The sequence below is a fragment of the Megalopta genalis genome, chromosome 1 (genome assembly GCF_051020955.1).
Source record: "Megalopta genalis isolate 19385.01 chromosome 1, iyMegGena1_principal, whole genome shotgun sequence".
Taxonomy (NCBI): Eukaryota; Metazoa; Arthropoda; class Insecta; order Hymenoptera; family Halictidae; genus Megalopta; species Megalopta genalis.
This window is the reverse complement of record NC_135013.1, coordinates 23,039,264-23,062,664: the sequence shown is the minus strand read 5'-3', so window position 1 is coordinate 23,062,664 and position 23,401 is coordinate 23,039,264. Positions and strand designations below refer to the sequence as shown.

The window sequence follows — 23,401 nt, the reverse complement described above, 5'->3', positions numbered from 1 at the left end:
AATTATTATATCCAGTACGTTCCTGTAACTGTTCGAAGATATCAGTAATGTTCTACTATGTCACAATGCTTCGACTACTATTTTTAGAAAATAACAGTCCCATAGAAATAGTCGTTAAATAAATTGTCGCTTCTTAATACGGTCATTATCTCTTACAGGCAACGTTGGAAAATTTTATTTTAATTAACAAATAACAAATTACAAATTAAATTAATATTTCATTTGCGAACAATCACATTTTTTATTTAACTAAAACATCATTCAAAGAATTCCACGAAAAATTTATTTCCTATTTCTTACTTACAAATATAATGTTATATTTTATTCGAATTTAGGTGAAAAACAAATAATAAGTAATCGTTTTCTAAATAACAAATAATTTTGTATTTCAATGATCATTTAAATGAACATTTACTTAAATGATGTCTAATCCAGCTTACAGATACAATGGAGTAAAATTGACGAAACTGTCCAATCTGTAACATGACTTCATGTTTGAGAACAGCGTTTGAGACCAGCGCAGGTGTGCGCTCTCATTGTGAAACAACCCTAACTCTCTTTCCGAGAATCATTTTCTGACTTTGTTGCAGCTTTCTTTCTCCGTTCTGTCGCTTCGACGAATTTATACGAGTCTCCGTTTTATTGTTTCTCTTTCTCTGTTGCCGGTGCTTGACTCTGCGCACGCCTCGAGTTTGTAACATTGACTTCCGGCACTCCGGTTACGTTCCGACATAGCGCGCCAATTGTCGCCGTGTCGATAAGTTGCTCGGCTGTTTATCGCGCGTGATTAACCGAATCGAGACCCGATCTCGGCATCTCTTCCTCTTCAGCCTCGATGGTGATACCGGTACGAGGAATTTGAGAGATAACAAGCTGAGAAATCGACACCTTCGAGCTCTCCCACTCTCCGCCTTAATTCAGGTGCGTCTGCCGGAGCATGGTTTTTTAAATAACATATCTCGAAAGCACTAGTAAAAAACAGTGACTATCTATGTTGCTTAATAAAAAGCAATCAGAATGTATCTATTGAGAAGTTTAGCAATTTTTGTTATAATTATTACGTTGTTCTTTTTTATATATTTATGCAGTGTACAAACTATAATATTTAATAATATAATAATATAATAATATAATAATATAATATAATAATATAATATAATAATATAATTTAATAATATATAATATTTAAATTCAGATCCTCTAATCAGCGAAAGAAATTTTTCTCTCAATACAATTTTTAAGAATAGAGTAATAAGTAGTAACAGAGTAATAAAGAAAAAAGTTGCCAAAATATCTGTATCCTAATTAATTGAATCCCATAATTCCTCATAAATGCAACTTTACAGATCCGACAATCGCGAATTAAAAATTAGAGAGCCGTCATTTTAACGTCGCGTTAACGCGACTGTGTCTCGCGATCGCATGCATATGTATGAAGTTTCGTCGCGCGTTAATATGCATTACTATTTATCGATGTAATTGTAGAATTATCTATTCAATGAATCGACCGACCGATTGCAAACGTTCCCGGTGTACTATGCAAACGGTTTGCTAAACTGTCACTGCTTTTAATGCGACGGGGATTTTTATTTCTCATAACTTGTTTACAATCGTCTGTATTGCTTACTTTTCACCTAACAGTCTCGAGAAGTTCTTTACCTGACAATTCTTGCCGATCCTTGTTCCGTACCCAAGATTTTCTACTTCAATGTTCGCTCAAGGATTCGACGAGAATTTTCATCTTTCCTTCCCGAGAATTATCCGCAATTCGTCGTAATTCTTCGTTCAAAAATTCTTCTAGTACGAATTCATTGTTTGTCCTAAAATGTTCTCGATAAATCTTCGCTGTTTCTTATTGTAGAATTGCCTGTGATCATTTCATAAGTATCGCAGTCTCGAACTCTTATGCCGATAATCAAAATTGTCGACGTTGTTACATATAGCTCCTAAATTACGTTACTGTTTCATATAATAACTTTTATAAAATTAATTAATTAATTAATTTTTATTTATTTTATAATTATTATCGCAATACACTCCCTTTTCTCCCATAAGGAAACCCGGCTACCCCGGTTATTGAACAAACGTACGTTATCGTTCAATTCTAGTGGTTCTCTCTTAACAAAATGGTAGACTCGAAGCAGATGTCGATAGCAAATGTGCCAAATGTGCCTGAAATAAATATTTTGTCGGAACAGAAAATATTTTGAAGAGGGTTAATCGTTACCACCGGTTCCCGCAAAATCCCCACAAATGCTGCTTTTCTATCGAGTTACCGTTGAAAGCACTGCATCATCGACTTGCTCGTAACGAACCTCAGGTCCGATCGAATAATTACCCAATCACCGTTCACCGATCTAGATACCGGGTTCTGCAGCAGGTCCAGGCTCGCTTTCGTGCATCGTCCCACGGCACAGCGCAAGCGATTTTATTCGGGAACGTGTCGGGAGAGCGCTAATGGCGCGCTATCTCGTGATTGAAAGGGGCGCCAAGAATATGGAAACGATTGGAACAGGAAAAGAGAGTCGCGGACACCGAATTCGTAATGGGGCCCGTTTTACAAGCGAGCTGCGGAATTTATTGCACGGTGCACGGTACACATCGCCGTTGGCCGCGGTACCAATGATTTATGCCGTGAGAAAGATTAGGCATTCGCGGCTGAACCCTTGCACCACTACCGTTACGCCAGAACGTGGTCTCCCCTCTCTTTCAGCCCCCACGGATAAAATAGTAACGACTCACGGCGAGGACAATTTCAATAAATTATCTCTGCAGCGCGAATGATCGGAGATCGCGCTGTCTCTCGCCTTTCCCCGAATGCTTCGAACACCGATTACACCGAGATCTAACCTCCCCCACTTTCTTCGATAGGAAACCCCCCCTTCTCGCCCAAGAGTCGACGTAGCGTTCTCTCGCCTTCCGCTGAATTTGCATCGACGTGTTCGTTCGTTGCCGGGCTGCAGCCTCGGCGCACGAATGGGACTTCTGTCGGGACCGAACTGATCGATGTCCTCTGTGAATTTCATTGTTCCCCCGATAGTTTTAGTTTCTGATAGTACCAGAGCCATCTGAAGCAATGCGGCTGGTTTATTAGACTCCCGAGACACGGGTAGACAGCTCTGGAAATTTTTCAACCGACGGAAACTTACGATCGACAGAAAATTTTGCCTCGAAACATTCGACGTTTTCTAATTTTTATTTTAATAGATTCTCAAGACATAGGTAGACAGCTCTGGAAAATTTTCAACCGACGGAAACTTACGATCGACAGAAAATTTTGCCATGAAACATTCGACGACGTTTTCTAATTTTTATTTTAAACCATCTTTATTCTTAACCTTCCGCGGACCAAGTGGAAGGATCGACGACAAAGGAGGATGGTAAAAATAGGCCGATTTTGGAAAATCGTACGATTCTCTGCGCCCTAAAGAATATGAAAGATGAAATTATTTCTTCGGAAAGCAATGGAGAAATTGTTACGAATAAACGTAAATTTTTAAATATTATCGTCGTGCGGATTTAGAATTGGTGAACGAGTTGTTTCTTGCTGTTCTCGTAGAACAGTAATCCTATGGTCTTTTTCGATATGCTCGCATCGATCCACGACAAACTTGTCCGCTGAATATTTAAATGACTATTTGAGCCGTTTATTTTCACTTTGTTTTTAAGTCGATATATTTAAGGGTTTGCGTTTTAACACGTTTAAAAATATGGATGCTAACTTTCGAGACGATTTACTTGTATTTGTTATCTCAGGATACTGATATTTTTCTCAGTGTAAATAATATATTAGTATATTATTATTAGTATTATTAGTACTTAATAATAATTAATAATTATTATATATAATATATATAACATAATATATAATTATATATAATATAATTAATAATAATTAATATTTATTTTAATAATTAATAATTATTATTAGTATAAACATTAAAAAATCACCACTTTTCATTATGGTAAAGTGACTTATGCCATTTTCAAAATAAACGGCTCATTTTAATGATGAATTATCATCAGAAAGAGAAAATATCGAAATAATTGTATTTTGCGCTTATTTTGAATAACTTTTCCGTCGCCTCCCGAATATACAATTGTGTATTTCATACTCTTTCGAAGATATCGTATCGTACTCTGATAAACTTTTTCGTTCTCAAGCAATTTTTACCACGCTTCTATATAATTTCAATAAGAATATACGTTAAAAATGGCATTTCATTGCGATAAGGACAGAGCTCAATAAAACAAACATTAACGTTTTAAATATAAACGATTTATTATTATTAAGAAAATCACGCAAAGTCCACGTCTGACTAACATCGCGGCACGATGCGATACGACGTCTCAATTTCAGCCATTCAGAAATCCAGACCGCTCGCTCGTACTTCGTAACGAAATACTGCAGTTTAGTAAATACCACACATTCTGCGAAATGTTAATCTTTGCGCGCGAAAATAGAAACTGCCCGCATATCTAATTCATGAATATCGTGAATATTTTGTAGATATTCGTTGGAAGAATGCGCGGTCTTCCAGAGTCTGACGATACGATTTTACTGAAAGTACAGGTACCTTGCTCTTGTTGCTCTTCGTAGTGGCAACTGTTAGTTCCCATTCGAGGTTTTCGATGCAGAGAAGTCAGAATTAAAGCGGGGGAATAAACGTGTCGATGGTTCTACAAGAGTAGTAGAAACGAAACACCGCGAAGACTAAACACCCACAGGACAAAAGCCAACAGCGGCGGGAACACATACTGAGGCTATTCTGGCGCTGCTTAGACTTTATTTACGACTCGCGGTTTAGTTCATAAGTTTGAGGTGCGTGATGTTCTATTGTTCTCTCCTTCGAGAATGTTCAAATAATTTATACTCGCGCGCAAAATAGGGAAAAGCGCCGCCTCTCCCAGAGATATTTATAGAGTGCAACGAGAATGCAACGTTTATAATAACCGATAAGAATTCGAATATTATATACGTTGTGTCCTTTAATTAGCAACTGAACGATTTCGTGTCGCCCAGGATTAATGTTTGTTTAATCGTAAATAGGGAATATCAATTTGTTGGTCTCCCGTGGAGGCGCTGTTAAAAGCGGAGTACAAACTCTCTCTTTCTAGCTAGCTCCGCCAATTAAACAAGTTTACAGATGCTATTTTCGAGTATTCCATACTGTTTACGACCCTTGTCACTCTCGGGTTACCAATTTAGCGGCGAACAAGCAATCACTCCGTCGAGCTTCCAACGTTTCATAAATTCTTGTAACAGTGACACAGTTCTTGTTCTCTCGGACGATTTGCGATTAGACTGCGAGGAAAAGAAAATGATTGATAGTAGTAGAAAACAAGAAATGACTATTTGAAATAATTAATGACGGACTGTTATTTTTAACTAATTTACAAATAATTTCGAATAGTGAATTATTTCGTTACTTTTTATTTCAAATATGCCAATAGAAATAATTCTCAGAATATTGTATCATTAAGACTGAAATGCATCGATTTTATAGTAAAATTGTAGAGTAAAGTATGCATTTCATCCTTAATGACCTAATAATATGCAATCAGAAGATTTTAGTTTAAGGAATCGTTACATCAATTTGCTTCGAGCAAAACTCTTTCTTCAAAAAGTTCATCGTTAAGAGATTTTAATCTGGATCCATCGTAAGAGAAAATAAACGTTCAATTAAATTCCATAATCACTCCAATCGTTCCATAACCCTAAGTTCGATCATTTTATCTTGCAGAAACGCGAATAAAGATGTCAGTGTAAATCAGTCCCATTGTTAGAGCTGATAATTAGATCATCGTGTAATCCGAGAAGAATTTCACAATCATTTCAAGTAATTATTTCAAATAATTTTAAATTAAGATAACGTGTTACTTAAAATAATACCTCAAATGTAGTTATTTCAAAAGCGATCACAGGCATGGAACTGTGGATTTACATTCTTAGGAACTGTGGACAATTACATTCGTTAATCGATTAATTCAGTTATCAACGTTTCAACGATTAATGTCTTCATCGATCTTCCAATCAAATTAAAAATTTCAGTCGATTTTTCCCTAACATTGATCGCAACTCCTATCAGCAGGAGTCAAAATTTGTGGGGCCGTTTGTCGCGGAGGTTAGCGATCGCCGACTGAGTAGTAGGCCAGTGTTTTGTTTCTCTCGAACGTCGGTGAACATCCACCACGCGGTGTGCTCCTTGATTACAAAGTAACTGTTCGCTGCGATAAGCTGCCCAGTGTATCGGGCTTTAATACGTTCGAGTGGTGTGTGTATGTTTAATAAATAGAGCGGAGTCGGTCTCTCGGCGGGCACACCGGTGACAGAGCAGAGAGAATACGATTATGCCGACGAGGACGAGAAAGTATACGGCGACACAATGCGTACACAGCCCACGGCATAGCCAAAGAGTAAGTGAGAGAGAGCGATAGAGAGAGGAGGGGCGAGAGAGAAAGAGAGGTTCGCTATCGTTCGGCTGACGGCGTTAGCAAATGACGCCGGATGCGCCATTGTATCGTCGCGGCGTCTCCGCCGATAACGCCACTCACCCCGTTAATCGCTTTACGGCGAAACTTCGGTGTCGGATGGCGATTTCTCGCTACAAACCCGCTCCCGGAGCCGCTTTTGTCGAAACCCATGCAAACCTCTTCCGCTCCCGGCGATCTTTCCATCACCGGTGGTCGTCGCGATTGTCCCGCGACACCCCCTCGACGATCACCGCGGCCGATAATCAACGCCTTTCCGAATAATCGCGAGCCGACCGAGCCCGGTGCACCGATTAGTATGGAGCGGCAAATTAATTCAGCTGCTGCCGGGAAACCCCGTGAGAAACACCGATTTCACGAACTATCTGATTCCCGTTTAAATTCGGCGCTCTTCTCATTTGTAGAGCCGCCGGTCGATTTTAATTATTCTATTCGTTCCGACGGGTTTTCATTTGTTCCAGTCGATTTTTGGACTTTCTTTTCCCCGATTGCCGGAATTCTGATCAATCCTACAACGAACGAATGCTACGGCGAACAGTTTTTCTTGTTAAGTCGAAGTGCTACAACGAACACGGGAAAATACAATAAAAGCAGAAATCACGACTCTTCTCTTTCCTCTTGTTTATAAATTTTTATAAATTTACACATACCTTCAATCTATGTAGAATTTAAATATGATAAATAAAATTATGGTACGTATATTTGCATGTTTTTATATAATTTTTATTTCATATTACTATTTTCTGTGAAATAACTGTATGTATTCAGTAAAAACTGTGCTATGTACATATGAGCCGTTTATTTTGAAAGTGGCATAAGTCACTTTACCGTAATGAAAAGTGGTGATTTTTTAATGTTTATACGAAATTATTTGTACTGAGAAAAATATCAGTATCCCGAGATAACAAATACAAATAAATCTTCTCGAAAGTTGGCATCCATATTTTGAAACGTGTTAAAACGCAAACCCTTAAATATATCGACTTAGAAACAAAGTGACTTATGCCACTTTCAAAATAAACGGCTCAAATAGTCATTTAAATATTCAGCAGACAAGTTTGTCGTGGATCGTTGCGAGCATATCGAAAAGACCATAGGATTATTGTTGCACGAGAACAGCAAGAAACAACTCGTTCACCAACGCTAAATCCGCACGACGATAATATTTAAAAATTTACGCTTATTCGTAACAATTTTTCCATTGCTTTCCGAAGAAATAATTTCATCTTTCATATTCTTTAGGACGCAGAGAATCGTACGATTTTTCGTTCCCAGCAACGTCCAGAATCGGCCATATTTTTAAACGTGTTAATACACAAACCCTTAAATATATCGACTTAGGAACAAAGTGACTTATGCCACTTTCAAAATAAACGGCTCATATGTACGTGATAATAACGAAAGAATGCTATAACGAACGAGGTTCTAAGTCGAATTAGTTCGTCATAGAATACCCTATTTTATTTTATTTGGAAATCTCGTCATACCTGGTGGAAACGTACATTTCTGAGTAAGCTGTGTTTCCGACAGGTGCAACAGTCGTTCTACGGATGTCCTGATATTTTATTCGTCGCATTTGAATACATTTCGGACACCGTTTAATACTTCAATCCGTTTGTAAACAAATAAACAAACAATAATTAACGAATTCGCAACAAGTTTTATATAAATTTATAGTTGCGAAGAAAAATGAAAGAAACAGAGATTGAGTAAAAAGTTCGAAAGTTTTCAAAAGTGTCTTGTACACAATGATGTTTCTAAATGGTTACCAAGAGTCATTGGTAACACGCGCGACGAATTGTTTCTACAACAAGTGCGTTTTTACGTGTCTCTTACTACTTTCCAGCGACGCGGATTCAGAAAAAATATTTTCTTATCTGCTTACGATATCGATTGTGTTGCTTCGAAACAAGGAATACACGAGCCTCGCGGGTTCTCATTTCTTAATGAAACCGTGTTTCTTAGAAACATACGTGATTTCGGTACGTTACGCGTTTCAGTATGAGGAAGGAACTTTCAGCGATGTAATTCGTGATCGGCGATTCATGTTTTCGTATCGATCGATAATTATGAATGATTGCGGTTGCGATTCTGTAATTGTTATCGATCGATTGACCGCCTCGCTACCTGGCAGCCAAATAAGATTACAAATCGATGCTTCCCCGAAGAACTTTCCTTGTTTGTACGAATCGTGATGGTGTTATTACAGGAATCGTTTCGGAAGGATTGCTCAAGAGTTAAGGAAGTATTCGATTCTTTCACGTTTCGAAGCTCCGAATTTTCAACGATGTAGCAGTGTACGTAAAATTTTCGGTTTCTTCGTATTTCGGGGACTTTAACTTTCGAGCACGTGACTTCTTTACGTTTCAGGCGACTAAAATTTTCCGCGGGAACAATACTGCTTGAAGCTTCCAATTTTTCCATTTTTAGAGAACATGAAATTTTCAAGGGGCGATGCGTTAAACCGCCGACTTTTCCACGTATCGATGGCATTAAATTTTCAAGTCGACACTAAATATACACCACATCCGATTTTTCACGTTTCGGATACCTTTCGGATATTGTTTTCTTAATCTTTTCAATAAATAACAGTTTCATTTCTTATTTCTGTTTGAATTTTCTAATTATCAACTTTTACGAAAGTTTTGTAATTTCTTTCCGAAACTTTACTAAACTACATCAAAAAGATTTGGTATATTTCACGTATTTGTATACGTTAATTATTATTACGTTGGGTTTTTGTAGACCCACATATTTTTATGCTAATATTGTGAGGGAAATGCTTATCCAATTTTTAATTTCTTAATAATTAACTGAGATATATATATATATTGTAACTACTAAAATATACTATCTTTTTTTAAATTTACCATACAGATGTGCATTAGAGACAAGTTCTTCGCTTATCAATTTCACAAGCTATACATTCTACAATTGTTATTTTCGAATCTACATTGCATACAAACTGTTCGCATGTATCACATTTATTAAAATACATTATTAGAATACTTATTATTTAATATTCCACAAAAGTATTCTAATAATTATTATTTTATTAGAATACTTTTCCGTGGCTCTGTATCTGAAAAGTTTCAAACACAGCAAAAGTTCAAGTAGGTTTCGAGATAAGAGTTATAATTTTTTCCCTATACGTTGTATGCAATACTTAGTTTTTCCAACGATACTGCGACTAATGAAAGGAAAATTATTCATAGATTACGAGCTATCATAAGACGTTCGAGGAGTATTCAAAATTACAGCATCGTTGAAAATCATTGGAAAAACCGAGTGACGAAACTTCAATTCTTGGCTACAAAAAATGGCCGCCGACGGCTCCGCGAGCGTTAGTTCGTTCACGTGGACGGTAGTATAAAACGTGCGCGACTTTCCGAAACTGTCGATTGCCCCGCACGCTCTGCGAGCCTCAAATTTTCAGGCGACCGGTGTACACATCGATTACAATTCATCGTTAGGGCTCGTTCCGGCGTCCGGGAACGAATCGCGCGCCCTTAAAATAAATCCCGCCGTTTGCCGCTCGGTTTACCCTCGGCGGCCGTTGTCTCGTTCGTTCGATCGGCCGGTCGAAATTATGGCAGCGCGACCGCCGATCCCACTATATCTTTCACGTTTCTCGGAACGATTTTCAGGACGATATAATACACGGCCGAGCCGAAAAACCGGGAGGGTGGAGAGGCCGTGGGGCTAAACAGGGACTAACGAGGTCAGGGTGGGAACATAAGTGAGTGCCGCGAGGCCTAAACACACACGCGAAGACGGTCCATCAATCTGGCCTGCAGTCAATATTGACTCGGCTGGGCCTCGTTGCAAAGAGGGCATCATCGAACAGACCGAGGACCGGTCCCTTTTCTTCTCGCCAGGACACGCGTGACAAATGCTCCGTGTGCAAACACCGGCGCATCTGTGTCCACAGGATAACCGATTTCTCTCTTTCTCTTTCTCTTTCTCGCTCTCTCTCTCTCTCTCTCTCTCTCTCTTTCTTGCTTCTACCGAGTCTATAAATCGTGGAAGAGCGCAACACGCCACCCGGAGGAGGACCTCCGCTCGAATCGTATTCCGGGCTTTTTCCGTCACCGGCAAAGATTGCGCAGCAAACCGCGATTTCCTAAGACGGCCACGCTGCAGTCCCGATTCTTTTATGCAGACGCGATTAGTTTCCCCCTCTTGGAACCTCTCGCAGACTTATTACGCCCTCCCTCGTTCAGTCACGATCATTTTATAGGATAATTCCGCGGACATGAGGAGAAATGCCGCGTGTCACGACTTCGAAAGATTTTGGTTTGTGCCGTAATTGAGCTGTAGAATGTACAGCTGTATACCTATAGCTAATTACCATATTTACCAATTGTAACCCATAGCTAGTTACCTACGTGTGTTACCTATTTGTCAGAAAACAAGTCATGAAAATAAATTCGAGAGGTTTAACAAATATAACAATGTGGAAACAATGCTAATACGAAGCATTATAAATCAGAACAGAAGCGGCAATAACTCGAAAGTGAAATCACACGATTTGCGGCGTTTTTCTTTGCAACCGCAAAATTATTCGCGAATCTTCGCGCATCTAGGTGGACTGTGGATTTTTATGCGAAATAAATATAATCTTGATCGATTGCAACAGACACGAGTCAAATACAAATTTCTTTGTTTACCGTATTGAGTTGAAAAGAGAAAAGAGTCGAATATTGCAATGTTACACGTACATCGACTTTTTTATCTTTCTTTTCGAATTGTTATTTCGGAAAAAACATATCTTTATCAGTAGAAATATTTATTTATACTTTTACAACATAAATAATAATAATACTAGTATTTCTTATAAAAAATGATATACCGCGCTTTGTTCCATGGAAAAAGGCTATATTTTATTCTTAAATAAATAAGTGTTATAGCTTACAATCCCATGTAAATGATAAATATCAATAAAACGATTTTTTTTCTTTGCCTTCACATTGTTATTTTCAATTCTCGATTCTATTCCAATGTGAAAAATTATAGCAGCATAAAATACAACACCGCTCGAATTATCTCGAGTGTGCACAGTTTGGCCTGTTTAGCGCGCTCGAATTAACTCGAGCGTACAAGTTAAGGGGTTAATCGATGCCTGAAATCGGCGATCTCAGCTTTCCATCGGCGATAAAGCCACTAGTATGGTCTAATGAACATGCCTAATAGTGTTTTGTCGCATATGTCACTAAAATCGCAGATTTGCTATAACTAAATGAATTAACAGTCAGATGGCGGATAATTTGTGGGGTAAATATTCTATATTTATGGAACATTTTACATCTCATTCCTAAAATTGTATTTTCTTATAAAAGTATTACTTATTATAAGATTATAAATTATACTATAATTTATAATTATATAATTATAAAAGCATTATTTACACAATTGTACAATTTTCAAACAAAATACGTGTCACGTTGATAAACACGTTGTAGACATGGGTCCAAACGGACCCGCTTCCGCCGACGGATTGTTAAGCGAAATGATCACAAAATTGCTCTGGAATGCGATTACGAATTTCAATAACCATTTGCTGCAATAAATACAAACAAAGCTTTGCATTCGGCGTAAAAGTTTCGTTTCCGAATTCGACCGGTCCATTGTCTCCGGAGAAAAAAAAGGGGCCATCGGTCAATCTGCGTCGCGATCGCGTGCCTTCCCAGGGGCCCGGACCCCGATCTTTCGCCGACGGATAAGCCAAGGGTGGAGAGAGGACAGAGAGGGTAGAGAAAGGAGGAAGAAGAAAGAGAGAGGGCCGTTCTTGCCGAACGGGCAGAAGAAAGGAAGGACACGAGGAATCGCGACGTTACGTGTTCCCACGTCGACGCGACTGTTACATTGTGCATATAAATCGCGTCATAAAACGCGTGTACCCGGGCCCCGATCGTGGCCGTACAACCGAGTCGTACTGGTTTTCCAGAGCCGGCGGTACACACACTCGTCCACGACCGTTTCCACCCGAGGACTTCCAGTTTTTTTCGCAGCCGGGATCGGACGTCCATCGATCATCCGTCGTCGGGGCTCGCGCACCGATAGATCGGTTTTTCGTCCGCCATCGGACACAGGTATGCGAAGCTACCGATGGCCTTGCCCGTGAGCGGAATCACTCCGAGAATTTTCTGCAGAGCCGAGCACAAGGTGTCACCCGATACCAGTCCTTCCTTTGATGGCTCCTTCGCGTCACCGTTCCCGTCATGATTTTCGATATCCGACGAGCGGATTGGTTCTTTCAGCGGTTCTCGGTACCAAAACCATAGTGTTTGCCTCGACTCTTACAGGTTCGAAGGTTCGCGTGCTCGCAGTTGGTAGCCCCGAATCGTTGAGTACAAATGTCGGTCGTTAGATTTGCAAAGTTGCAAATAAAAGATTCGAACGTAATTTTATTTTTTCCAAATATTGAAGAACGTGGTATATTTCTTTCATGGTTATTTTTTCATTCATTCATCGATTTCATTCTAAGATGCCCCCTTCCATTTTTTTGGCATAAGTTGACTTGTGGGCGAACTAAAATAAAATTTTAATAACTAAAATATTTATAAATACGTTTATTATTTTCAAAATATATTAAAATGTATATTATTTGTATTATTGTTATTATTATATTTTATAGGTTACATGATATATAATCTCAATTATATTATTATATTATATATATTTAATTATTATTAAATTACATATATATCTCAATTATAATCGTATTTATTGACACGTTTGCAGTCAAGTTAAAAATTCAATACGGCCGCCATTAAACCCAAGAAGTAGTCTTAGTATAAATCTATGTTCTTCTTAATTCTGATAATTTATGAACCGCAAGATGTGAAGTTTCATTTGTTTACCTAATTTAATCGAACTGCTCGTGCCTTCCATCTTCCCGATCTTCGTCTTACAAATAGCATAAAACGTACACATCTTGAACTCGAAGAATTTGCACCTTCCACGGATGTATAAAAACCTGCAGCTTAGTCATCGTTTCAAACGATTATTCAGCAAACTGCGTCTGACAAAGTGACTAGTCTCTACGTCAGACATACTATCTATCAACGCCACAATCAGTTACCGAGTCAGACTTCGGGTGGCCAACGATTCAATCAACGCTCCCAGTTATCCGACAAACGAGTCATACCTGACGCAGTTGATAGTAGCCAAGGTGCCATCGGCTTATCGCGTGTACCTCTTATCACCGCCGTGCCGGTCTTCCGTTTTCCGGGGGCAGAAAAGAGGCGAGAGAGAAGTCCGGCAATTAGCATGGTCTCGGAAACAAACGAGTCGGCGAATCGGTCCGATGGCTCGATACATCGATCCCCGCGAATAATTATCAGCAGGCCAACAGCGCGAGGCAGAGTCTCCCGTAGAGGGTTCGACGAGGGGAACGCAACGCCTCGGACGCTACTTTAAAGGCGACGACGCCAGCGGACGGCATCGGGCCCCGGGGTGTGATATAGTTGCCAGGGCCCCGAGGCCCGTTGCACACACGGTTGCGAACCGGCGTTCTCGCGGCACCTCGATGCGATCGCGTCGAGTAACTCAGGGACTCGCCGGCTGCTTCCTCCCGGGCCCTAGCACTGAATTATGGCCCGTGGCCTCGGACACTCGGCAACACGCTTCGTCGTTTAACCCCTTGCCCGATCCTGAGGCCCCGAAGGCGCATTCTTGCCGGGCCGTCCTCTGCTTTTCTCGCGGACCCGTGGAATCTTACGGGCCCCGGTGAGAACGGACGCCCCGGGCACAGTATTTCTGCCGCGTTGCTGCTCTTCGACCCCCCCTGCCCACCGTCGACCCGACCCGGGAAGCATTGAATCTTGCCGCGAGGGCCGCATCATGTTTCGAACACCGTTCGTCGATCGGAATTTTTCGGGGATCCACGGTTTCATCCCCCGCCGTTATCCGACGTGGTTTTCCCGCAGGTGGTAACCCTGTTTAAACAGTCCGCGGAATTCGGAGATACGACTGTCCTAGGAACTACTGGATGTACAAAGTAGAACCTTACTTATGTAAGAGATTAGAAAATATCAGTCGAGGGCTGATCACGATTACACTCCTCCGAAGCAATCGCTCAACTTGAAGGCACTTGGGGCCCGTCTTACTGTCTAAAATTCTTAATAATCTATTGGGTTGGCAACTAAGTAATTGACGATTTCAGTTATAGATGTCTCTCATTCTCATTTTTATGATATCCGTAAATGTTATATTATAAAATTATTATTATTATTATTATTATTATTATTATTATTATTATTATTATTATGTTATTTTTTATTATCCGTGAATGTTAGCAACTGGACAAATTGACTGCAGCGGTCAAGGAAAAGCGACCAGAATTGGTCAATCGTAAAGGTGTCATTTTCCAGCAGGACAATGCTAGGCCGCGCACGTCTTTGTCCACTCGGCAAAAATTGGTGGATATTGCTTGGGAATCGATGTTACACCCACCATATAGCCTTGATCTCGCGCCATCGGATTACCACTTATTTCGATCCCTGGACAACTCCCTTCGTGGTAAAACTTTGAATGACGATGACGCTGTAAAATCTCACTTAACTCAGTTTTTGGCCGAAAAGGATCAGACTTTCTACGAGCGTGGAATTTTCAAGTTGTCGGAGAGATGGCAAAAGGTCATCGAACAAAATGGAAAATACATTACAGATTAAACTTCGTTCCAAGTAAAAAAAAAATTTTTATTTCATTGAACAAATCGGCAATTACTTAGTTGCTAACCCAATAGTTCAGTGACCAGATATTCTTCCGCACTCTAGATTGTATGCGACTATTTGAAGTTTGTGGAATTGTTCTTTGCCCATGCCAGATTTTGATAGTACCGTGTATGGTCAATAAAATTGTATTAGCCGCACAATTGCTCGGATTAACGAGTATGTATTCGGCATCGTTATATCTTTTTCTCTGCGCTGTTATCCTTCATACAGCGACTATAACAGATTTTATAGACGTGTTTGCAGCCTTCCGATACTATATAATGTTAAGGTTTATAAAACTTTGCTACTACTCATCTAATTTCTATAAATGTTTTACTGAATTAATTTTTAAATATATATTTAACTTTAGTTAATTCTATTAATTTTTAAACGCATCCCTAGTATCATATATCTTTATATCTTGCATTCTATTCTGTACTCTTTTTTTCTTTCGTACGTGCTTCTACTTGTATGCCGTACTTAGAAATACTCTCTTACGTTGCATACTAAAGCGTATCGATTCCTACAATAAGCTATTATTATTGTTGGAATTCAATTGCTCGATTGGTTGGTATGAATGAGTATGAGATCGATAAGTTGGTATGAACGTCGAAAGAGTGGGTATGCTTGAGCGGTTATTGTTTCTCGGGACACTTCCGGAGAAGTTGCAGAGTATGCGAGTGTCGCGAAGAAAGTTAAAAAGTAAAAAAATAAAAGGATCCAGGTGCATTCTACGAAATTTAATTATCGATTGCTCTTTTTGTCGTTTTCTCTTTGTTTCGTGTTCCACCAACAATTATCATTATTAGCCCTCGTTATTTTCTTGCAAGCTGCAGTATTTATTCAAAGGAGAAAGAAATGAGTGACATTTTAATCAGGGAAATAATCTTCCTCTGCATTTATTCATTTTTGTCACCTGTCAGGCAAATGCCGGATGCCTTCGCGAAAGAAAGGTGGCGATTTCGTTTCGATGACATCGTGTATGCATTTCTTCGCGTCGTCTATTGTTCCGAAGCGGAAATCCGTTAAATGATGTTTTAGCGATCTGTGTAAACGATAGTCCGACGGGATCGGATCTGCACCGCAGCTCCCAGTACTCGGAAGGTTAATGCTATAGCTGATTTCAATGGAAGGTCGCGAATTCATTTGTATATCTAATATTTCGGAGCGGTTCATGACACTCTCGTTTATACTCTGTTCGTTCGCGAGGTATTAGCAGTTTCTTTAGTCATACACGCACTCTTAAATAAATGTATCTTTGAAAGGAAATATGCTATCGATGTCGAATACATATGTGTCTGTTCGAGCGTCCATTAAAAATCCATTAAAAAGTATTGCATATGTCAAATAAATTTGTTAGAAACAGTACGCTACTTTCGGAACAAAACATATTACACCAACCATCGTTTATCTAAAATTTATGTGGTAACGACAAAGCGTTAGAATACTTTCGACGAACGATTTTTACATTGACAGACATTCGACCGCGGATTTTACGCATTTATAGCAAAAAGGGAACAAAATACGCATCGATGTGTCTTCTGTCTCCAATGATCCAGCTACGAATTTTTTCATCCTGCGTAAAAATCCGTCGTCCGCATCTATTTTTTAAAATCTGTGCTCTCGAGGCCTTTCCTCTAAACCGAAGTACCAAAAGCAATGAAAATGTACATTACATACCCGACATAAAATTTGAGAAGAATCATACAAATATGTCTAGAAGAAGGTACATCGGCAAATAAAAACAACGGTTTACTTCTTCCGGAGAAAACCTGCGAAGACGGAAAGCCACGGCGCGACGCTTCGCAAAGTTCATCGAACGCGCGCAATTCGCAAAGATCCGAGTTCGTTCGCGTTTTCAATGAAATCGACCGCTGCGGCGTAGGAACATTGGGCCGAGTGGCGCAAACAAACCGGGGGCGCAGGATGATCGTGCCCGGCGATTATAGTATCAGCGATGGGAAGCGTCGCGACTACGCGTTACCAAAAACCTCGGATCGGAAACCAGGGGAACACGTCGCGCGGCCGTGGCCTGTGTATCCACAGTTTGATCGTAGGATCGAGGGAGGCTGTGGATCGCGGGCACGGTTATAACGCACGGTTACATGGATCGACATCGGAACGGCATGGCAGGCAGTTGGACGGTTTGGTTTCGCGGAGTAGCGGCCCAGGACACGCATTAACGCGGCTCTCGACGCCATAATGCGTGGCGGGTCACGTTTTTCGTGCCGACACAATGCGCGCGGCTGGCTTTCGACAATATGTTTGGGGCCATCGGAACGAGCCGGCCAGCCGACGGACGGACGGATGGGTGGATGGACGGACGGACGGATGGATGGATGGATGGATGGATGGGTGGATGGATGGATGGATGGTTGCGGACGGGACGGATTGATGGTCGGCAGAGTCGCACGATCCTGCGGGAACGAGCCGGGGGTTTGTTTAGGTCCGGGGCGCGAAACCCACTCAACCCGCTAATCTATTTAGCCGTGCTGTTTGATATGGAATTAATGAGGAGACCCCCCCTCCCCGCCGCTATTATTCACGGATCCCCTTTCCACCGATTTTCGGTTTACCGTGCGGAAGAGGGGGCCACGCGATCCGTCGACTTAGCAGTTGCTCTGCCTTTTCAGGCTGCTGGAAAACACGTGGGTCGCTGCTGGGTGTGGTTCTTTCGTGCAGCTGCCGCCTAGGTCGACTCTCCGCGATTATCGACACCGTGCCGGCCAGAGACCCGTTCATTGTTTCGCGAATCGGAAACAATCGGCGCACGCGGCAGGTGTCCGCCTCGCTACCCGGTAATCCGCGTTTCCTCGATCTTGCGCCACGGACGACAGGCGGCTCTCTCTCTCTCTCTCCAGTCGGTCGTTTATCGATATGGAAACGTCGTTTGTTGGCCTGTTCGGATAAACTGCTGATATCGCGGTGACGGGCTTAATTTTGCTTTGTTAATGGGCTGCTCGCTCTGGTATCTTTTGTCGGAGCTGCTGGATTGGCCTGGCGAACTTGGTTCTGCGGGAATTGCCAGTTGAGGTACGGCGACAGACACCGTAATACGGTAGTTGGCCGATTAAGTGGACCGTGGTTTGAGAAAGTAACGCGCGCTGTTTTAACTTGTCGACCGTTGTTTCAGTAGTCGGAAAGGTTATATAAAGTCAAAGCGATTTATTTAACCTTTGCTCTGCGCAGTGTTTCCCGTCTTTGTTTCCAGAACTAACAAGTTACATTATATTTGTACGTGCCACTTTGCTAATCTGTTCAGAACTGTTGGGAAACGATATAATTGTCCTAACATGCAAATCGGTAAAATGAATAAATAACGCTGCAATGATAATTTATAGTTTCATAAGGCTGTAGAGAATCGTCGTAGTTCAACAAGTTGCATGCTTTACTCGCAACTTCGCTTCTCAAACAAACGCATCAAACTGCGATACAATAATAGAGAAATTATGCCTGAAAATAAACCAAAGGCACAGCAATTGGTCACTCCACAATAACTTGCCCGATTATCCTAGTACCTTACTCTAGTGCTTACTATAACAAAATTATAGACTGGAGACAACTTTTTAGGCACGACGCGCCACTATAGTGGCTTGCTCTGGTAGCTCACTCGCTCATCGTTTGAACCAAATAATCGTCTTCGTATGCATTGTTTCACACTTCTTTTGTCTTCGCATCGATTTACAACAGTCTACAGGGTGTCCCAAAAATATCTCGCAATTTGGAAATGACGGGTTCCTCGGATCATTTGAAGCAACTTCTCCTTTTACAAAAATGTTCTCCGAGGCAACGTTAACGAGTTATTAACGAAAAACAGTGACCAATAAGAATCGAGTACGGCTGACGCGAGGCGGCCCGGCCAACCAGCGCGCGAAGCCCAGTTCCTCTCATTGGCTCGGTCGCCTCGCGCCAGCCGAGCTCGCCTCTCATTGGTCACTGTTTTTCGTTAATAACTCGTTAACGGTGCCTCGGAGAAAATTTTTGTAAAGGAAAAAATTGCCTCGAATGGCCCGAGGAACCCGCCACTTTCGGATTGCGAGACATTTTTGGGACACCTTGTATATACAGTATCAGACTCTGTACAGTACACATCAGACTCTGCCGTCCAGAGAAATAGCCTCGCTTATTATAATATTTTACTGAGAGCAGAAAATATCTCGAAGAGAATGTGCAAAATGGTAATCGGAGTACCCTGTTATTGACACAAGAGTTGAACAAGTGAAAAATTCTATTCCACGATGATGGAGCAGCAGAATAAGTCGACCTGCAGCGTGTTTTTATCTGAAGCGACGGGAACCGGACGAGATGCGTTGGGATCGGGTGACGATTATACATACCGTCAGGCCCCGAAGGGACGCGTCCATCGTCAGCGAATTCTCTCGCCGCCGGTAGTCTCCTCTAGAGCAAACTTCGGCTATGTTAATGCGGCTAGCTTGTGTGTACCGAGTGAGTTGTTGGCAGAGGCGTAACGCGTGTCCGTCTCAACTACGCGCGGCAAAAGGCACACCGTCGACTTTTCCGATTTCGTAATCGGTTAACAGCGCTAACTACCTGGTCCCCCGATGTTGCCAGACCCCATGAACACGATGTCCGACGCGGACCCCGTGGGGCCCCGGTAAATATTAAGTTCGCGGTAAAAAATGTCGTGGAAAAGACGACGTTGTAACGCGAGAACCGAGCGGGTGACCGAGGCATCAAAGTGTCCTGGGATTATTGTTTGCCCGGGGAGCGGGGACGCGTGTTGATATAACCTTCCGCTGGAATAACTTGATATCCTCTTTTTCGTGAGTACACGCGGGAATCAATCTCCGTCCCGGCCCGCTGACGTACGCACTCGATACGGATAGAATGTAACGCGCATTCGATTAAAGAGTGTTCCGTGATCGGTGACTGAACGACGACAAGCCCGCCGAACAAAGCCGTACAAGTGTCGCGCCGCTGTTGGACCCGCGATGACGTAGCGCCGCGTCATTTGATGGTCGGAGCGGTGTTACGTGACGTTTCAACAAAACCGGGAATTTTATACCGCGCATGCATTCTCGATCGGGAACACGCCTCGTTCCGCCGATCGAATTTTTTGAACCGCGTAAGCGGTTCTTGCGACGAAGGAGCACCGGCTCTATTTGTTCGGTGACATTTTTACTGCTTTGCATGTTTGCTGGGAAATATTGTACTTAGCTGATCGGATTTTCTGCGATGCAAATTCACGATTGCGTCCGATAAGTCAATATTGGTTATGTAAAGCCAGATATCAGAAGAGGAGCCGCATTAGACGCTTGTTTCGCAAATAGCGACTCCTCTTTGAAATGCAACCGGGTTATGGGATTTTCGTGTTGCCTGATTTTTAAGAGGGTATTCCAGCGTAAAGTGCGTTTTTCCTTAACTTTCTTTGCGATTTTTTTTTGCGAAGCAAGTATTTACCAGGTTTATTAAACATGTTTCAACAACATTTACGAATTTTTCGTTTCAAATGAATGAAATCTAATGGCATTGACTAGATTCAAACTTAGATCAATTTCAGAAAGATATATCACGATTGCGATTATTTTGTTTAGTTGAAACGATAAAAAAATGTGTACAATTTTAAATTAATATGAGTTTGGCTACTGCAAAAATTGAAGCAGAAGCAAGAGATCGATGTCACTCGATCTTATCTCAGTAAAGACACAGCTTAACCCCTTAACTTGTACGCTCGAGATAATTCGAGCGGCGTTGTATTTTATGCTGCTGTAATTTTTCATACTCGAATATAATCGAGAATTGAAAATAACAATGTGGAAGCAAAGAAAAAAAATCGTTTTATTGATATTTATCATTTACATGGGATCGTAAGCTATAACATTTATTTATTCAAGAATAAAATATAGCCTTTTCCCATGGAACAATTTACATAAAAAAATTTGATTTTTTTTGGCCGTATTTTTTTCAAAAAAACTGTGCGTTAAGGGATTAATCTTCTAACTGGGGACCACCTTTCAGAAGCCTTGCATTTTCTTTCTGCTACAAAAAATAATTTTTTTATTCTATCGTATTACAGCTAGACTGCGCATCTTTACGCAAAAGAAACTGACTAACTCAATTGTAAGAAAACAAAAAGGAAATGAATACGCATCTTTCCGTTCAACAATTTTAATAAATCAAAGAGAAGATAGCAGTGTTCCTAAATGTTTTTAATTGTGTTTACATTTTCGTATCTTTTCCAATTTCGTATCATTTAAGAACACGAACATTCGATCGCTCGAATGTCCAAGCCAGTCAACTATTTCCCCGAGATGATCTAACCGAGATATGAATTTTGTTTCAGTGTCCTGTGACAGTGAGCTCGTCGTTAGCGTCGTCGTCGGCTTCGCCGGTGTCCGGCGCTATCCTGAGCGCAGGCGGTTCGTCGCTGGTCAGCGTAGCGGGCACGGCCACGAATCATCCCCTGAGCGTAGCCGGTCTGTCGAATGCGAGGATGGCGGTGACCAGCGCTGTGGTCAGGCCTCCTGGCAGTCCTACCACCTCGGTCAGCCCGTCCCAAGGTCATCCACCGCCGACGACCGGCGGGCCGACGCCGACCGGACGATGTTGCGACACCGGAAGGCCGATCTTCACGGACCCGTTGACGGGTCAGACGGTTTGCTCCTGTCAGTACGAGTTGCTCGGCGGTTATCAACGACTGGGAGCGTTGCCGACGGCAGCGTTGTCGATGTACAGCGCCCCGTACGCGGCAGCGGCCGCCGCCGCCGCCTCCGAGGGCATGGCAGCGTACTTTCCGAGCCTCGGCGCTGAACAGGCACCCTTCTACACGCCCACGGTAAGCCTTGAAACCATCTAATAATCATTTCGAACCATTAAAACGATCGCAAATCTCCTGTAATGATTAAAGTATAACTGTATATTTAGTTATACTATTATTAGCTATACTATTAGCCGTACTATTATTATATTTAGTTATAATATAGTATAGTATATACTATAGTATAGTATACTAATATAGTATATAGTATAGTATATATACTATAGTATAGTATACTAATATAGTATATAGTATAGTATATATACTATAGCAACTATAATATTTGAAATATCAATTCAATTAACATGTTATTTTATTTTTATACGTCTTTGTACGTAATTTACTTATCCGAAGGAAATGCTCTTACCACTTTGAATATCCTCGTTTGCAATCGGTTAAACCGGCCGTAACAGCAACGGAGAATTTTTTCGGGACTGAATCGAACGTAGATTTCAAGGTTGAAGCATTCTCTTTGCAACCATTCTGCAGAACTTGATGCACGATTCAGCAGAAATTAGGCACAAAGGATAGCTCATATTAGTTTAATCTTCAAGAAAAAATAGCAAGTTCTAGTTTTGATTTCTTATGTGCAGCAAATCACTTCATTTCGCAAAGTTTCCAGGAGATCACCTATATCATTGCAATCCATAAATATTTGTTTAGGTATTCCGTGGGAATAAACTTGAACTCGATAACTTTACTGTACAAACTGTATTCTTTAACGGAGCCATTAAATGGCGAGGGTGCCTTTAGTTTGCTTTTCTCTAGATTTTCACGATTTTCAATCGAAAAAATTACGATATACTCTGCAAGGCTCGAATAATCGTATCTCCTCTTTCCAAATTGTTCATTTTTGTGCACAACTGAGCGCGAATTAGGGAGAATTTACTGTACAGCGTGAACGAAAATAAATAAAATATCTTAACACGTTGAATGCCACGCCGGTTTTACAGAAATTGTCCGTGGCGCCACGATGAGTTTTCTTTTCTGTAATACATGAAATATTATCTGCAATAGATAAGTTACAGTGTATAACCATGTTTGACGTGTTAATTGCGACATGGGTCACTGTTCGAATCGACGATGGTATTAATACAAAATTTTAGATATTGACATTTGTTTTAAATCATATATATTTCTATCAATTTGGGCGCGCCGGTCACCGGTGGCCCCCATGGCGTCACCGCCAAGTTAATTTCATTCAACGTGTTTTAAAATTGGTTCCTGAAAGCCTGATAGATCAGCCAAAAGAAATTGTACGTTAAAATTCGTAGGGTCATGATAAAGGTCAGACCACAATCTTCAAATCTTCTTTCGATTTGCCCTTTCAGATTACGTGACAAACAATTTTCCTTTGCACCTAAGAGATGTTCGAATATCGACAAAATTGCGGACACGAAACTCTTACAAGGAA

At 41.1% G+C, this 23,401-nt stretch overlaps 1 protein-coding gene across 1 annotated transcript in view; it reads left to right on the top strand.

The window, feature by feature from the left end:
* The window catches only part of mirr (iroquois-class homeodomain protein mirror), a 76,978-nt gene that overhangs the window by 21,766 nt on the left and 31,811 nt on the right, over nucleotides 1–23,401 (top strand). Inside the window, exon 2 of the mRNA XM_033472526.2 lies at nucleotides 21,514–22,005. Coding sequence (XP_033328417.2) covers nucleotides 21,514–22,005 — 492 coding nt within the window. The remainder of the gene's footprint in view (nucleotides 1–21,513; nucleotides 22,006–23,401) is intronic.